This window comes from Salvelinus fontinalis, unplaced genomic scaffold, assembly GCF_029448725.1.
Source record: "Salvelinus fontinalis isolate EN_2023a unplaced genomic scaffold, ASM2944872v1 scaffold_0385, whole genome shotgun sequence".
Classification (NCBI taxonomy): Eukaryota; Metazoa; Chordata; class Actinopteri; order Salmoniformes; family Salmonidae; genus Salvelinus; species Salvelinus fontinalis.
The window spans coordinates 108,619-123,708 of NW_026600594.1; the positions used below are offsets into that span (position 1 = coordinate 108,619).

The 15,090-nt window shown below is 51.3% G+C and overlaps 1 protein-coding gene across 1 annotated transcript in view; it reads left to right on the forward strand.

Moving 5' to 3' along the window:
* LOC129845852 (exportin-T) overlaps positions 1-14,687 on the forward strand; it is a 115,868-nt gene extending 101,181 nt beyond the window's left edge. The window contains exons 18-25 of the mRNA XM_055913778.1: positions 1,580-1,769; positions 2,786-2,902; positions 5,640-5,755; positions 5,882-5,929; positions 6,066-6,134; positions 6,237-6,293; positions 6,523-7,992; positions 8,089-14,687. Of these exons, the coding sequence (XP_055769753.1) occupies positions 1,580-1,769; positions 2,786-2,902; positions 5,640-5,755; positions 5,882-5,929; positions 6,066-6,134; positions 6,237-6,293; positions 6,523-6,549 (624 nt within the window). The 3' untranslated portion in view covers positions 6,550-7,992; positions 8,089-14,687. The remainder of the gene's footprint in view (positions 1-1,579; positions 1,770-2,785; positions 2,903-5,639; positions 5,756-5,881; positions 5,930-6,065; positions 6,135-6,236; positions 6,294-6,522; positions 7,993-8,088) is intronic.
* The last annotated feature ends 403 nt before the right edge of the window (positions 14,688-15,090 follow it).

The window sequence follows — 15,090 nt, forward strand, 5'->3', positions numbered from 1 at the left end:
TCTGTCTCTCCAGGACCAGGTGTTCCTGCCTCTGGTCCTCTCTGTCTCTCTCCAGGACCAGGTGTTCATGTCTCTGGTCCTCTCTGTCTCTCTTCAGGACCAGGTGTTCATGTCTCTGGTCCTCTCTGTCTCTCTCCAGGACCAGGTGTTCATGTCTCTGGTCCTCTCTGTCTCTCTCCAGGACCAGGTGTTCATGCCTCTGGTCCTCTCTGTCTCTCCAGGACCAGGTGTTCATGTCTCTGGTCCTCTCTGTCTCTCTCCAGGACCAGGTGTCTCCGTTCCAGGACCAGGTGTTCATGTCTCTGGTCCTCTCTGTCTCTCTCCAGGACCAGGTGTTCATGTCTCTGGTCCTCTCTGTCTCTCTCCAGGACCAGGTGTTCATGCCTCTGGTCCTCTCTGTCTCTCTCCAGGACCAGGTGTTCATGTCTCTGGTCCTCTCTGTCTCTCTCCAGGACCAGGTGTTCATGTCTCTGGTCCTCTCTGTCTCTCTCCAGGACCAGGTGTTCATGTCTCTGGTCCTCTCTGTCTCTCCAGGACCAGGTGTTCATGTCTCTGGTCCTCTCTGTCTCTCCAGGACCAGGTGTTCATGCCTCTGGTCCTCTCTGTCTCTCCAGGACCAGGTGTTCATGCCTCTGGTCCACTCTGTCTCTCCAGGACCAGGTGTTCATGCCTCTGGTCCTCTCTGTCTCTCCAGGACCAGGTGTTCATGCCTCTGGTCCTCTCTGTCTCTCCAGGACCAGGTGTTCATGCCTCTGGTCCTCTCTGTCTCTCCAGGACCAGGTGTTCATGCCTCTGGTCCTCTCTGTCTCTTCAGGACCAGGTGTTCATGCCTCTGGTCCTCTCTGTCTCTCTCCAGGACCAGGTGTTCATGTCTCTGGTCCTCTCTGTCTCTCTCCAGGACCAGGTGTTCATGTCTCTGGTCCTCTCTGTCTCTCTCCAGGACCAGGTGTTCATGTCTCTGGTCCTCTCTGTCTCTCCAGGACCAGGTGTTCATGTCTCTGGTCCTCTCTGTCTCTCTCCAGGACCAGGTGTTCATGCCTCTGGTCCTCTCTGTCTCTCTCCAGGACCAGGTGTTCATGCCTCTGGTCCTCTCTGTCTCTCTCCAGGACCAGGTGTTCATGCCTCTGGTCCTCTCTGTCTCTCTCCAGGACCAGGTGTTCATGTCTCTGTCTCTCTCCAGGACCAGGTGTTCATGCCTCTGGTCCTCTCTGTCTCTCTCCAGGACCAGGTGTTCATGTCTCTGGTCCTCTCTGTCTCTCTCCAGGACCAGGTGTTCATGTCTCTGGTCCTCTCTGTCTCTCTCCAGGACCAGGTGTTCATGTCTCTGGTCCTCTCTGTCTCTCTCCAGGACCAGGTGTTCATGTCTCTGGTCCTCTCTGTCTCTCTCCAGGACCAGGTGTTCATGTCTCTGGTCCTCTCTGTCTCTCTCCAGGACCAGGTGTTCATGCCTCTGGTCCTCTCTGTCTCTCTCCAGGACCAGGTGTCTCCGTTCCTACAGCAGGTGTTCATGTCTCTGGTCCTCTCTGTCTCTCTCCAGGACCAGGTGTTCATGCCTCTGGTCCTCTCTGTCTCTCTCCAGGACCAGGTGTCTCCGTTCCTACAGCAGGTGTTCATGCCTCTGGTCCTGGCCATCTTTGAGGTGTTGTGTCGAGCTGCTGAGGACAACGACCAGACAGCAGCCCTGGAGAAACAGATGTTACGGAGGAGTTACTTCACCTTCATACAGACCATAACCTCCAGTGGGATGAACGAAGTCCTGGCCAACCAGGGTGAGCTGCTGCTCAGTGTGTTCCTCAGGGTTCTGAGTGTGTCCTGTGTGGTTCCTCAGGGTTCTGAGTGTGTCCTGTGTGGTTCCTCAGGATTCTGAGTGTGTCCTGTGTGGTTCCTCAGGATTCTGAGTGTGTCCTGTGTGGTTCCTCAGGGTTCTGAGTGTGTCCTGTGTGGTTCCTCAGGGTTCTGAGTGTGTACTGTGTGGTTCCTCAGGGTTCTGAGTGTGTCCTGTGTGGTTCCTCAGGGTTCTGAGTGTGTCCTGTGTGGTTCCTCAGGGTTCTGAGTGTGTCCTGTGTGGTTCCTCAGGGTTCTGAGTGTGTCCTGTGGGGTTCCTCAGGGTTCTGAGTGTGTCCTGTGGGGTTCCTCAGGGTTCTGAGTGTGTCCTGTGGGGTTCCTCAGGGTTCTGAGTGTGTCCTGTGGGGTTCCTCAGGGTTCTGAGTGTGTCCTGTGGGGTTCCTCAGGGTTCTGAGTGTGTCCTGTGGGGTTCCTCAGGGTTCTGAGTGTGTCCTGTGGGGTTCCTCAGGGTTCTGAGTGTGTCCTGTGTGGTTCCTCAGGGTGTCCTGTGTGGTTCCTCAGGGTGTCCTGTGTGGTTCCTCAGGGTTCTGAGTGTGTCCTGTGTGGTTCCTCAGGGTTCTGAGTGTGTCCTGTGGGGTTCCTCAGGGTTCTGAGTGTGTCCTGTGGGGTTCCTCAGGGTTCTGAGTGTGTCCTGTGGGGTTCCTCAGGGTTCTGAGTGTGGTTCCTCAGGGTTCTGAGTGTGGTTCCTCAGGGTTCTGAGTGTGGTTCCTCAGGGTTCTGAGTGTGGTTCCTCAGGGTTCTGAGTGTGTCCTGTGTGGTTCCTCAGGGTTCTGAGTGTGTGTGTTCTGTTACCCAGGTGTTGAGAACATTAAGTGGGTTCTAAGTGTGTGTGGTGTGATTCCTCAGCTATAAATATTTGTTGTGTGGTTCTCCAGGGTTCTAAGTGTGTGTGTGGTGTGATTCCTCAGCTATAAATATTTGTTGTGTGGTTCCTCCCCAGGTGCTGAGAACGTAGAGCGGGTTCTGTTCACCATCATCCAGGGAGCTGTAGACTTCCCCGACCCCATCGCCCAGAAGAGCTGCTTCATCATCCTCTCCAAGCTGGTGGAACTCTGGGGTGAGAACGACCCGTCATTATTCAACCTCTGGGGTGAGAACAACGACCCGTCATTATTCAACCTCTGGGGTGAGAACGACCCGTCATTATTCAACCTCTGGGGGTGAGAACGACCCGTCATTATTCAACCTCTGGGGTGAGAACGACCCGTCATTATTCAACCTCTGGGGTGAGAACGACCCGTCATTATTCAACCTCTGGGGTGAGAACGACCCGTCATTATTCAACCTCTGGGGTGAGAACGACCCGTCATTATTCAACCTCTGGGGTGAGAACAACGACCCGTCATTATTCAACCTCTGGGGTGAGAACGACCCGTCTGTATTCAACCTCTGGGGTGAGAACAACGACCCGTCATTATTCAACCTCTGGGGTGAGAACAACGACCCGTCATTATTCAACCTCTGGGGTGAGAACGACCCGTCATTATTCAACCTCTGGGGTGAGAACGACCCGTCATTATTCAACCTCTGGGGGTGAGAACGACCCGTCATTATTCAACCTCTGGGGTGAGAACGACCCGTCATTATTCAACCTCTGGGGTGAGAACAATGACCCGTCATTATTCAACCTCTGGGGTGAGAACGACCCGTCATTATTCAACCTCTGGGGTGAGAACAACGACCCGTCATTATTCAACCTCTGGGGTGAGAACAACGACCCGTCATTATTCAACCTCTGGGGGTGAGAACGACCCGTCATTATTCAACCTCTGGGGGTGAGAACGACCCGTCATTATTCAACCTCTGGGGTGAGAACGACCCGTCATTATTCAACCTCTGGGGTGAGAACGACCCGTCATTATTCAACCTCTGGGGTGAGAACGACCCGTCATTATTCAACCTCTGGGGTGAGAACAACGACCCGTCATTATTCAACCTCTGGGGTGAGAACAACGACCCGTCATTATTCAACCTCTGGGGTGAGAACGACCCGTCATTATTCAACCTCTGGGGTGAGAACGACCCGTCATTATTCAACCTCTGGGGGTGAGAACGACCCGTCATTATTCAACCTCTGGGGTGAGAACAACGACCCGTCATTATTCAACCTCTGGGGGTGAGAACGACCCGTCATTATTCAACCTCTGGGGGGAGAACAACGACCCGTCATTATTCAACCTCTGGGGGTGAGAACGACGACCCGTCATTATTCAACCTCTGGGGTGAGAACGACCCGTCATTATTCAACCTCTGGGGTGAGAACGACCCGTCATTATTCAACCTCTGGGGTGAGAACGACCCGTCATTATTCAACCTCTGGGGTGAGAACAACGACCCGTCATTATTCAACCTCTGGGGTGAGAACAACGACCCGTCATTATTCAACCTCTGGGGTGAGAACGACCCGTCATTATTCAACCTCTGGGGTGAGAACAACGACCCGTCATTATTCAACCTCTGGGGTGAGAACAACGACCCGTCATTATTCAACCTCTGGGGTGAGAACAACGACCCGTCATTATTCAACCTCTGGGGTGAGAACAACGACCCGTCATTATTCAACCTCTGGGGTGAGAACGACCCGTCATTATTCAACCTCTGGGGTGAGAACAACGACCCGTCATTATTCAACCTCTGGGGGTGAGAACGACCCGTCATTATTCAACCTCTGGGGTGAGAACGACCCGTCATTATTCAACCTCTGGGGTGAGAACGACCCGTCATTATTCAACCTCTGGGGTGAGAACGACCCGTCTGTATTCAACCTCTGGGGGTGAGAACGACCCGTCTGTATTCAACCTCTGGGGTGAGAACGACCCGTCATTATTCAACCTCTGGGGGTGAGAACGACGACCCGTCATTATTCAACCTCTGGGGGTGAGAACGACCCGTCATTATTCAACCTCTGGGGGTGAGAACGACCCGTCATTATTCAACCTCTGGGGGTGAGAACAACGACCCGTCTGTTGATCCTGACAGAAACGACCCGTCATTATTCAACCTCTGGGGTGAGAACAGCGACCCGTCTGTATACAACGACCCGTGCTGTTGCTCCTGACAGAAACGACCCGTCCGTATTCAACCCCCTGTCTTGCTGCTGTTGCTCCTGACAGAAACGACCCGTCATTATTCAACCTCTGGGGTGAGAACAGCGACCCGTCTGTATACAACGACCCGTGCTGTTGCTCCTGACAGAAACGACCCGTCCGTATTCAACCCCCTGTCTTGCTGCTGTTGCTCCTGACAGAAACGACCCGTCATTATTCAACCTCTGGGGTGAGAACAGCGACCCGTCTGTATACAACGACCCGTGCTGTTGCTCCTGACAGAAACGACCCGTCCGTATTCAACCCCCTGTCTTGCTGCTGTTGCTCCTGACAGAAACGACCCGTCATTATTCAACCTCTGGGGTGAGAACAGCGACCCGTCTGTATACAACGACCCGTGCTGTTGCTCCTGACAGAAACGGACCCGTCCGTATACAACGACCCGTGCTGTTGCTCCTGACAGAAACGGACCGTGGAGACCGATGGGAACTATTGTTCTAGAAACACGCCCAGCGGATATTAGTTAATTGTTTTTTCGTCTTGGACTGGGGTCGTGTTCACTAGAAACCTTTTGGGATAAAACGGGCAGGGACCTTGCTGAATTTCTTTCTTCCCCCAAAAATAGAATATCTTGTTTTCATTGTAAAACATTTTTTTTGCTACGGTTTGCGGTAATGAATACACCCCCTGGTGTAAAAAGTGAAACGTTTTGAACTGGGACTGATTTTGTTGTTTTATGTCCTTCAGGCGGTAAAGACGGTATGGCTGGGTTCCCAGACTTCATCTATAAACACATCGTCCCAGCATGCTTCCTGGCTCCTCTCAAACCATCCTTTGATCTCACAGACGCTCAGACCGTCCTGGTGAGTACCTGGAACCAGATTTATCAGGAGACGCCACACATCTCTCTTTTACATCCTACAAAACAGAAGTTTGGACTCGAATGACAAAAAACTAACTCAAAACGTGTTTTGTTTTTCTTTCTCCAGACGTTGTCAGAGTGTGCTCTCACCTTGAAAATGATTCATCTCAGAAGAGTAAGCTTCACTTTGGTTTTCCTTCATAATGTCTTGTTGAGAACTTGATCTATCTCCAACTTGGACCTTTTTGTATGAATGAATGCATGGCTGACATGGTGTTTGTTTGTCATGTTTTGTACTTCCTGGTCGGCAGGGTCCGGAGTTTATCCAGTACCTTCAGGAGTACCTCCCTTCTCTACAGGTGTCACCTGAAATCACACAGGTACCTCTGTCGCATAACCATACAGATCACAGCTGAATCGAACACGGAAATGTAACCGGTTCCCTAGTTCTGTAACACTCCTCCTCCTTTTCCTCTTAACAGGAAGTGTGTCAAGTGCTTCAGCAGCCAGACGCCAAGGTCTTCAAAAACTACATGAAGGTACGTAGTCAGCTGGTTGTTGCCTTGGAAACAGCTTCGCTCAGTAACCTGTGTCTTGGTACGAGCAATAACATCTGACAAGAGTCTGTCTCTCTCTCTCTCTCTCTGTCTCTCTGTCGCCTGTCTGTGTCTGTCTGTCTCTCTCTGTCGCCTGTCTGTCTCTCTCTGTCGTCTGTCTCTCTCTCTCTGTCGTCTGTCTCTCTGTCTCTCTGTCTTTCTCTCTCCACAGGCTTTCTTTCAGCGAGCCAAACTGTAAATACGAACTGGAAGGATTGAGAGAGGACACTGGAAACTAAGAGAAGACTGGTAGTGAGATAGTACCACGGACAGCCGGACAGAGAGACCTTAAAGACGGAGAGCTTAGCATAGGAAGCGGCCTTAGCACTTCTGAAGGTAACTGCATAACCCCGCCCATCCTGTCCACGTGGGAGGGGGCGGAGCCAAGACACAAGGACACGAGTGGTCAAGGAGGCTTTCACTGGGGTGACCACACCCCCCTCCTCCTCCTCCACTGATCCAGGCCCAATCAAGGACGTGCTCTCCATCTGGGGTGGCGCCCCTGGTCAAGTGAAGATGTGATTGGTTGGATTCTCTGCAAGACAGGAAGTAAACTAGAGTATAGAGGAAGGCTTATGGAACGAGGTTTCCATAGTAGAATGTCAAGCCTGAAGCCTCTCTCTGTTGCTAATGATGCAACAAGGACCTGAACACAATCTAACGATTAGGATTTATTAGTTTATAAAAATGTGTTTTCAAGATGTCTTTCATTTGAGTGGTTGAACGTGGAGGTGTTTCTCTCTCTGCCCTGTGAATGAATTGATGGACTCAATAAAAAGGGCTGGCTTGACATTTTTTTCTAGATTTTTTCTGTTGTGGAGGAAATGGGGACGGTTGAGGAAGGATGTGTTTTAGTTTGAAGTGACATATAGGGCAGACCGCTGTAACGATGTCCCTGGTTTATTCTGCATTTACTTTACCTTCTGTTCCAGTTGTACCCCTGTCCCTCTGAACGCTGTGAGGTACCCCTGTCCCTCTGAACGCTGTGAGGTACCCCTGTCCCTCAGAACGTTGTGAGGTACCCCTGTCCCTCTGAACGCTGTGAGGTACCCCTGTCCCTCTGAACGCTGTGAGGTACCCCTGTCCCTCTGAACGCTGTGAGGTACCCCTGTCCCTCTGAACGCTGTGAGGTACCCCTGTCCCTCTGAACGCTGTGAGGTACCCCTGTCCCTCTGAACGCTGTGAGGTACCCCTGTCCCTCTGAACGCTGTGAGGTACCCCTGTCCCTCTGAACGCTGTGAGGTACCCCTGTCCCTCTGAACGCTGTGAGGTACCCCTGTCCCTCAGAACGTTGTGAGGTACCCCTGTCCCTCTGAACGCTGTGAGGTACCCCTGTCCCTCTGAACGCTGTGAGGTACCCCTGTCCCTCTGAACGCTGTGAGGTACCCCTGTCCCTCTGAACGCTGTGAGGTACCCCTGTCCCTCTGAACGCTGTGAGGTACCCCTGTCCCTCTGAACGCTGTGAGGTACCCCTGTCCCTCTGAACGCTGTGAGGTACCCCTGTCCCTCTGAACGCTGTGAGGTTGTCCTGAACGTCAGGACCTAAATTCCTAGTGTTTCAGTGCTGATGGAGGATGTAATGAATAAGAGGTCTGACTGCTTCTAGATCAGATATGCTATGTGAACACAAGCCCTGAACAAGGTTCTCCTCTACCCCCAGTCTCCTCAGAAAGAATAGGACCTGGTTTAACAAGGATCTCCTCTACCCCCAGAAAGAATAGGACCTGCCCTGAACAAGGATCTCCTCTACCCCCAGTCCCCTCAGAAAGAATAGGACCTGCTCTGAACAAGGTTCTCCTCTACCCCCAGTCCCCTCAGAAAGAATAGGACCTGCCCTGAACAAGGTTCTCCTCTACCCCCAGTCCCCTCAGAAAGAATAGGACCTGCCCTGAACAAGGATCTCCTCTACCCTCAGAAAGAATAGGACCTGCCCTGAACAAGGATCTCCTCTACCCCCAGTCCCCTCAGAAAGAATAGGACCTGCCCTGAACAAGGTTCTCCTCTACCCTCAGTCCCCTCAGAAAGAATAGGACCTGCCCTGAACAAGGTTCTCCTCTACCCCCAGTCCCCTCAGAAAGAATAGGACCTGGTTTAACAAGGTTCTCCTCTACCCCCAGTCCCCTCAGAAAGAATAGGACCTGCCCTGAACAAGGTTCTCCTCTACCCCCAGTCCCCTCAGAAAGAATAGGACCTGGTTTAACAAGGTTCTCCTCTACCCCCAGTCCCCTCAGAAAGAATAGGACCTGCTCTGAACAAGGATCTCCTCTACCCCCAGTCCCCTCAGAAAGAATAGGACCTGCCCTGAACAAGGTTCTCCTCTACCCCCAGTCCCCTCAGAAAGAATAGGACCTGCTCTGAACAAGGTTCTCCTCTACCCCCAGTCCCCTCAGAAAGAATAGGACCTGCCCTGAACAAGGTTCTCCTCTACCCTCAGAAAGAATAGGACCTGTCCTGAACAAGGATCTCCTCTACCCTCAGTCCCATCAGAAAGAATAGGACCTGCCCTGAACAAGGTTCTCCTCTACCCCCAGTCCCCTCAGAAAGAATAGGACCTGGTTTAACAAGGATCTCCTCTACCCCCAGAAAGAATAGGACCTGCCCTGAACAAGGTTCTCCTCTACCCTCAGAAAGAATAGGACCTGCTCTGAACAAGGTTCTCCTCTACCCCCAGTCCCCTCAGAAAGAATAGGACCTGCCCTGAACAAGGTTCTCCTCTACCCCCAGTCCCCTCAGAAAGAATAGGACCTGCCCTGAACAAGGATCTCCTCTACCCTCAGAAAGAATAGGACCTGCCCTGAACAAGGATCTCCTCTACCCCCAGTCCCCTCAGAAAGAATAGGACCTGCCCTGAACAAGGTTCTCCTCTACCCTCAGTCCCCTCAGAAAGAATAGGACCTGCCCTGAACAAGGTTCTCCTCTACCCCCAGTCCCCTCAGAAAGAATAGGACCTGGTTTAACAAGGTTCTCCTCTACCCCCAGTCCCCTCAGAAAGAATAGGACCTGCCCTGAACAAGGTTCTCCTCTACCCCCAGTCCCCTCAGAAAGAATAGGACCTGGTTTAACAAGGTTCTCCTCTACCCCCAGTCCCCTCAGAAAGAATAGGACCTGCTCTGAACAAGGATCTCCTCTACCCCCAGTCCCCTCAGAAAGAATAGGACCTGCCCTGAACAAGGTTCTCCTCTACCCCCAGTCCCCTCAGAAAGAATAGGACCTGCTCTGAACAAGGTTCTCCTCTACCCCCAGTCCCCTCAGAAAGAATAGGACCTGCCCTGAACAAGGTTCTCCTCTACCCTCAGAAAGAATAGGACCTGTCCTGAACAAGGATCTCCTCTACCCTCAGTCCCATCAGAAAGAATAGGACCTGCCCTGAACAAGGTTCTCCTCTACCCCCAGTCCCCTCAGAAAGAATAGGACCTGGTTTAACAAGGATCTCCTCTACCCCCAGAAAGAATAGGACCTGCCCTGAACAAGGTTCTCCTCTACCCTCAGAAAGAATAGGACCTGCTCTGAACAAGGTTCTCCTCTACCCCCAGTCCCCTCAGAAAGAATAGGACCTGCCCTGAACAAGGTTCTCCTCTACCCCCAGTCCCCTCAGAAAGAATAGGACCTGCCCTGAACAAGGATCTCCTCTACCCTCAGAAAGAATAGGACCTGCCCTGAACAAGGATCTCCTCTACCCCCAGTCCCCTCAGAAAGAATAGGACCTGCCCTGAACAAGGTTCTCCTCTACCCTCAGTCCCCTCAGAAAGAATAGGACCTGCCCTGAACAAGGTTCTCCTCTACCCCCAGTCCCCTCAGAAAGAATAGGACCTGGTTTAACAAGGTTCTCCTCTACCCCCAGTCCCCTCAGAAAGAATAGGACCTGCCCTGAACAAGGTTCTCCTCTACCCCCAGTCCCCTCAGAAAGAATAGGACCTGGTTTAACAAGGTTCTCCTCTACCCCCAGTCCCCTCAGAAAGAATAGGACCTGCTCTGAACAAGGATCTCCTCTACCCCCAGTCCCCTCAGAAAGAATAGGACCTGCCCTGAACAAGGTTCTCCTCTACCCCCAGTCCCCTCAGAAAGAATAGGACCTGCTCTGAACAAGGTTCTCCTCTACCCCCAGTCCCCTCAGAAAGAATAGGACCTGCCCTGAACAAGGTTCTCCTCTACCCTCAGAAAGAATAGGACCTGTCCTGAACAAGGATCTCCTCTACCCTCAGTCCCATCAGAAAGAATAGGACCTGCCCTGAACAAGGTTCTCCTCTACCCCCAGTCCCCTCAGAAAGAATAGGACCTGGTTTAACAAGGATCTCCTCTACCCCCAGAAAGAATAGGACCTGCCCTGAACAAGGTTCTCCTCTACCCTCAGAAAGAATAGGACCTGCTCTGAACAAGGTTCTCCTCTACCCCCAGTCCCCTCAGAAAGAATAGGACCTGCCCTGAACAAGGTTCTCCTCTACCCCCAGTCCCCTCAGAAAGAATAGGACCTGCCCTGAACAAGGATCTCCTCTACCCTCAGAAAGAATAGGACCTGCCCTGAACAAGGATCTCCTCTACCCCCAGTCCCCTCAGAAAGAATAGGACCTGCCCTGAACAAGGTTCTCCTCTACCCTCAGTCCCCTCAGAAAGAATAGGACCTGCCCTGAACAAGGTTCTCCTCTACCCCCAGTCCCCTCAGAAAGAATAGGACCTGGTTTAACAAGGTTCTCCTCTACCCCCAGTCCCCTCAGAAAGAATAGGACCTGCCCTGAACAAGGTTCTCCTCTACCCCCAGTCCCCTCAGAAAGAATAGGACCTGGTTTAACAAGGTTCTCCTCTACCCCCAGTCCCCTCAGAAAGAATAGGACCTGCTCTGAACAAGGATCTCCTCTACCCCCAGTCCCCTCAGAAAGAATAGGACCTGCCCTGAACAAGGTTCTCCTCTACCCCCAGTCCCCTCAGAAAGAATAGGACCTGCTCTGAACAAGGTTCTCCTCTACCCCCAGTCCCCTCAGAAAGAATAGGACCTGCCCTGAACAAGGTTCTCCTCTACCCTCAGAAAGAATAGGACCTGTCCTGAACAAGGATCTCCTCTACCCTCAGTCCCATCAGAAAGAATAGGACCTGCCCTGAACAAGGTTCTCCTCTACCCCCAGTCCCCTCAGAAAGAATAGGACCTGGTTTAACAAGGATCTCCTCTACCCCCAGTCCCCTCAGAAAGAATAGGACCTGCCCTGAACAAGGATCTCCTCTACCCCCAGTCCCCTCAGAAAGAATAGGACCTGCCCTGAACAAGGTTCTCCTCTACCCTCAGTCCCCTCAGAAAGAATAGGACCTGCCCTGAACAAGGTTCTCCTCTACCCCCAGTCCCCTCAGAAAGAATAGGACCTGGTTTAACAAGGTTCTCCTCTACCCCCAGTCCCCTCAGAAAGAATAGGACCTGCCCTGAACAAGGTTCTCCTCTACCCCCAGTCCCCTCAGAAAGAATAGGACCTGGTTTAACAAGGTTCTCCTCTACCCCCAGTCCCCTCAGAAAGAATAGGACCTGCTCTGAACAAGGATCTCCTCTACCCCCAGTCCCCTCAGAAAGAATAGGACCTGCCCTGAACAAGGTTCTCCTCTACCCCCAGTCCCCTCAGAAAGAATAGGACCTGCTCTGAACAAGGTTCTCCTCTACCCCCAGTCCCCTCAGAAAGAATAGGACCTGCCCTGAACAAGGTTCTCCTCTACCCTCAGAAAGAATAGGACCTGTCCTGAACAAGGATCTCCTCTACCCTCAGTCCCATCAGAAAGAATAGGACCTGCCCTGAACAAGGTTCTCCTCTACCCCCAGTCCCCTCAGAAAGAATAGGACCTGGTTTAACAAGGATCTCCTCTACCCCCAGAAAGAATAGGACCTGCCCTGAACAAGGTTCTCCTCTACCCTCAGAAAGAATAGGACCTGCTCTGAACAAGGTTCTCCTCTACCCCCAGTCCCCTCAGAAAGAATAGGACCTGCCCTGAACAAGGTTCTCCTCTACCCCCAGTCCCCTCAGAAAGAATAGGACCTGCCCTGAACAAGGATCTCCTCTACCCTCAGAAAGAATAGGACCTGCCCTGAACAAGGATCTCCTCTACCCCCAGTCCCCTCAGAAAGAATAGGACCTGCCCTGAACAAGGTTCTCCTCTACCCTCAGTCCCCTCAGAAAGAATAGGACCTGCCCTGAACAAGGTTCTCCTCTACCCCCAGTCCCCTCAGAAAGAATAGGACCTGGTTTAACAAGGTTCTCCTCTACCCCCAGTCCCCTCAGAAAGAATAGGACCTGCCCTGAACAAGGTTCTCCTCTACCCCCAGTCCCCTCAGAAAGAATAGGACCTGGTTTAACAAGGTTCTCCTCTACCCCCAGTCCCCTCAGAAAGAATAGGACCTGCTCTGAACAAGGATCTCCTCTACCCCCAGTCCCCTCAGAAAGAATAGGACCTGCCCTGAACAAGGTTCTCCTCTACCCCCAGTCCCCTCAGAAAGAATAGGACCTGCTCTGAACAAGGTTCTCCTCTACCCCCAGTCCCCTCAGAAAGAATAGGACCTGCCCTGAACAAGGTTCTCCTCTACCCTCAGAAAGAATAGGACCTGTCCTGAACAAGGATCTCCTCTACCCTCAGTCCCATCAGAAAGAATAGGACCTGCCCTGAACAAGGTTCTCCTCTACCCCCAGTCCCCTCAGAAAGAATAGGACCTGGTTTAACAAGGATCTCCTCTACCCCCAGTCCCCTCAGAAAGAATAGGACCTGCCCTGAACAAGGTTCTCCTCTACCCCCAGTCCCCTCAGAAAGAATAGGACCTGCCCTGAACAAGGATCTCCTCTACCCTCAGAAAGAATAGGACCTGGTTTAACAAGGATCTCCTCTACCCCCAGTCCCCTCAGAAAGAATAGGACCTGCCCTGAACAAGGTTATCCTCTACCCCCAGTCCCCTCAGAAAGAATAGGACCTGCTCTGAACAAGGTTCTCCTCTACCCCCAGTCCCCTCAGAAAGAATAGGACCTGCCCTGAACAAGGATCTCCTCTACCCCCAGTCCCCTCAGAAAGAATAGGACCTGCCCTGAACAAGGATCTCCTCTACCCTCAGAAAGAATAGGACCTGCCCTGAACAAGGTTCTCCTCTACCCTCAGAAAGAATAGGACCTGGTTTAACAAGGTTCTCCTCTACCCCCAGTCCCCTCAGAAAGAATAGGACCTGCCCTGAACAAGGTTCTCCTCTACCCTCAGAAAGAATAGGACCTGGTTTAACAAGGTTCTCCTCTACCCCCAGTCCCCTCAGAAAGAATAGGACCTGCCCTGAACAAGGTTCTCCTCTACCCCCAGTCCCCTCAGAAAGAATAGGACCTGGTTTAACAAGGTTCTCCTCTACCCCCAGTCCCCTCAGAAAGAATAGGACCTGCTCTGAACAAGGATCTCCTCTACCCCCAGTCCCCTCAGAAAGAATAGGACCTGCCCTGAACAAGGTTCTCCTCTACCCTCAGAAAGAATAGGACCTGGTTTAACAAGGTTCTCCTCTACCCCCAGTCCCCTCAGAAAGAATAGGACCTGCCCTGAACAAGGTTCTCCTCTACCCCCAGTCCCCTCAGAAAGAATAGGACCTGCTCTGAACAAGGATCTCCTCTACCCCCAGTCCCCTCAGAAAGAATAGGACCTGCCCTGAACAAGATTCTCCTCTACACCCAGTCCCCTCAGAAAGAATAGGACCTGGTTTAACAAGGTTCTCCTCTACCCCTAGTCCCCTCAGAAAGAATAGGACCTGCTCTGAACAAGGTTCTCCTCTACCCTCAGTCCCCTCAGAAAGAATAGGACCTGGTTTAACAAGGATCTCCTCTACCCCCAGTCCCCTCAGAAAGAATAGGACCTGCCCTGAACAAGGTTCTCCTCTACCCCCAGTCCCCTCAGAAAGAATAGGACCTGCCCTGAACAAGGTTCTCCTCTACCCCCAGTCCCCTCAGAAAGAATAGGACCTGCCCTGAACAAGGTTCTCCTCTACCCCCAGTCCCCTCAGAAAGAATAGGACCTGGTTTAACAAACATCTGTTTGTTCTCAGATTTTTTTAGACCACATGACAGGAACTGCATCTCAGCTGTACTGTTGGTGGGGGGCGCTTAACAGAAGGTCCTTGGTCAACATGTGTGCACTATATAGGGGGCCATTTTGTGACCGAGCGAAGTCATCCACTCTACCCTCAACTGGAGAAATCTGGAGCAGACTGACTGGAGAAATGTTTACCCCGGTGTTGGTTACGACACCGTCACTTTCAGAAGGACTTTACTAGCGAATCAAAATGTAAATATTACGTTTTTTAAAAGAAGGAATGATATGTTGGGATGTAAATAAATTAGTTTCATGGTTTAGTGTTTTTATTTTGAACTTGATTTCCTATTCTGAAAAGATCTAATATTAAAGTTTAGTCTTTAGATAAAGGGTCATGATGTAATATTAAAGGTTAGTCTTTAGATAAAGGGTCTGGTCATGATGTAATATTAAAGTTTAGTCTTTAGATAAAGGATCTGGTCATGATGTCATATTAAAGGTTAGTCTTTAGATAAAGGGTCTGGTCATGATGTAATATTAAAGTTTAGTCTTTAGATAAAGGATCTGGTCATGATGTCATATTAAAGGTTAGTCTTTAGATAAAGGGTCTGGTCATGATGTAATATTAAAGTTTAGTCTTTAGATAAAGGATCTGGTCATGATGTCATATTAAAGGTTAGTCTTTAGATAAAGGGTCATGATGTCATATTAAAGGTTAGTC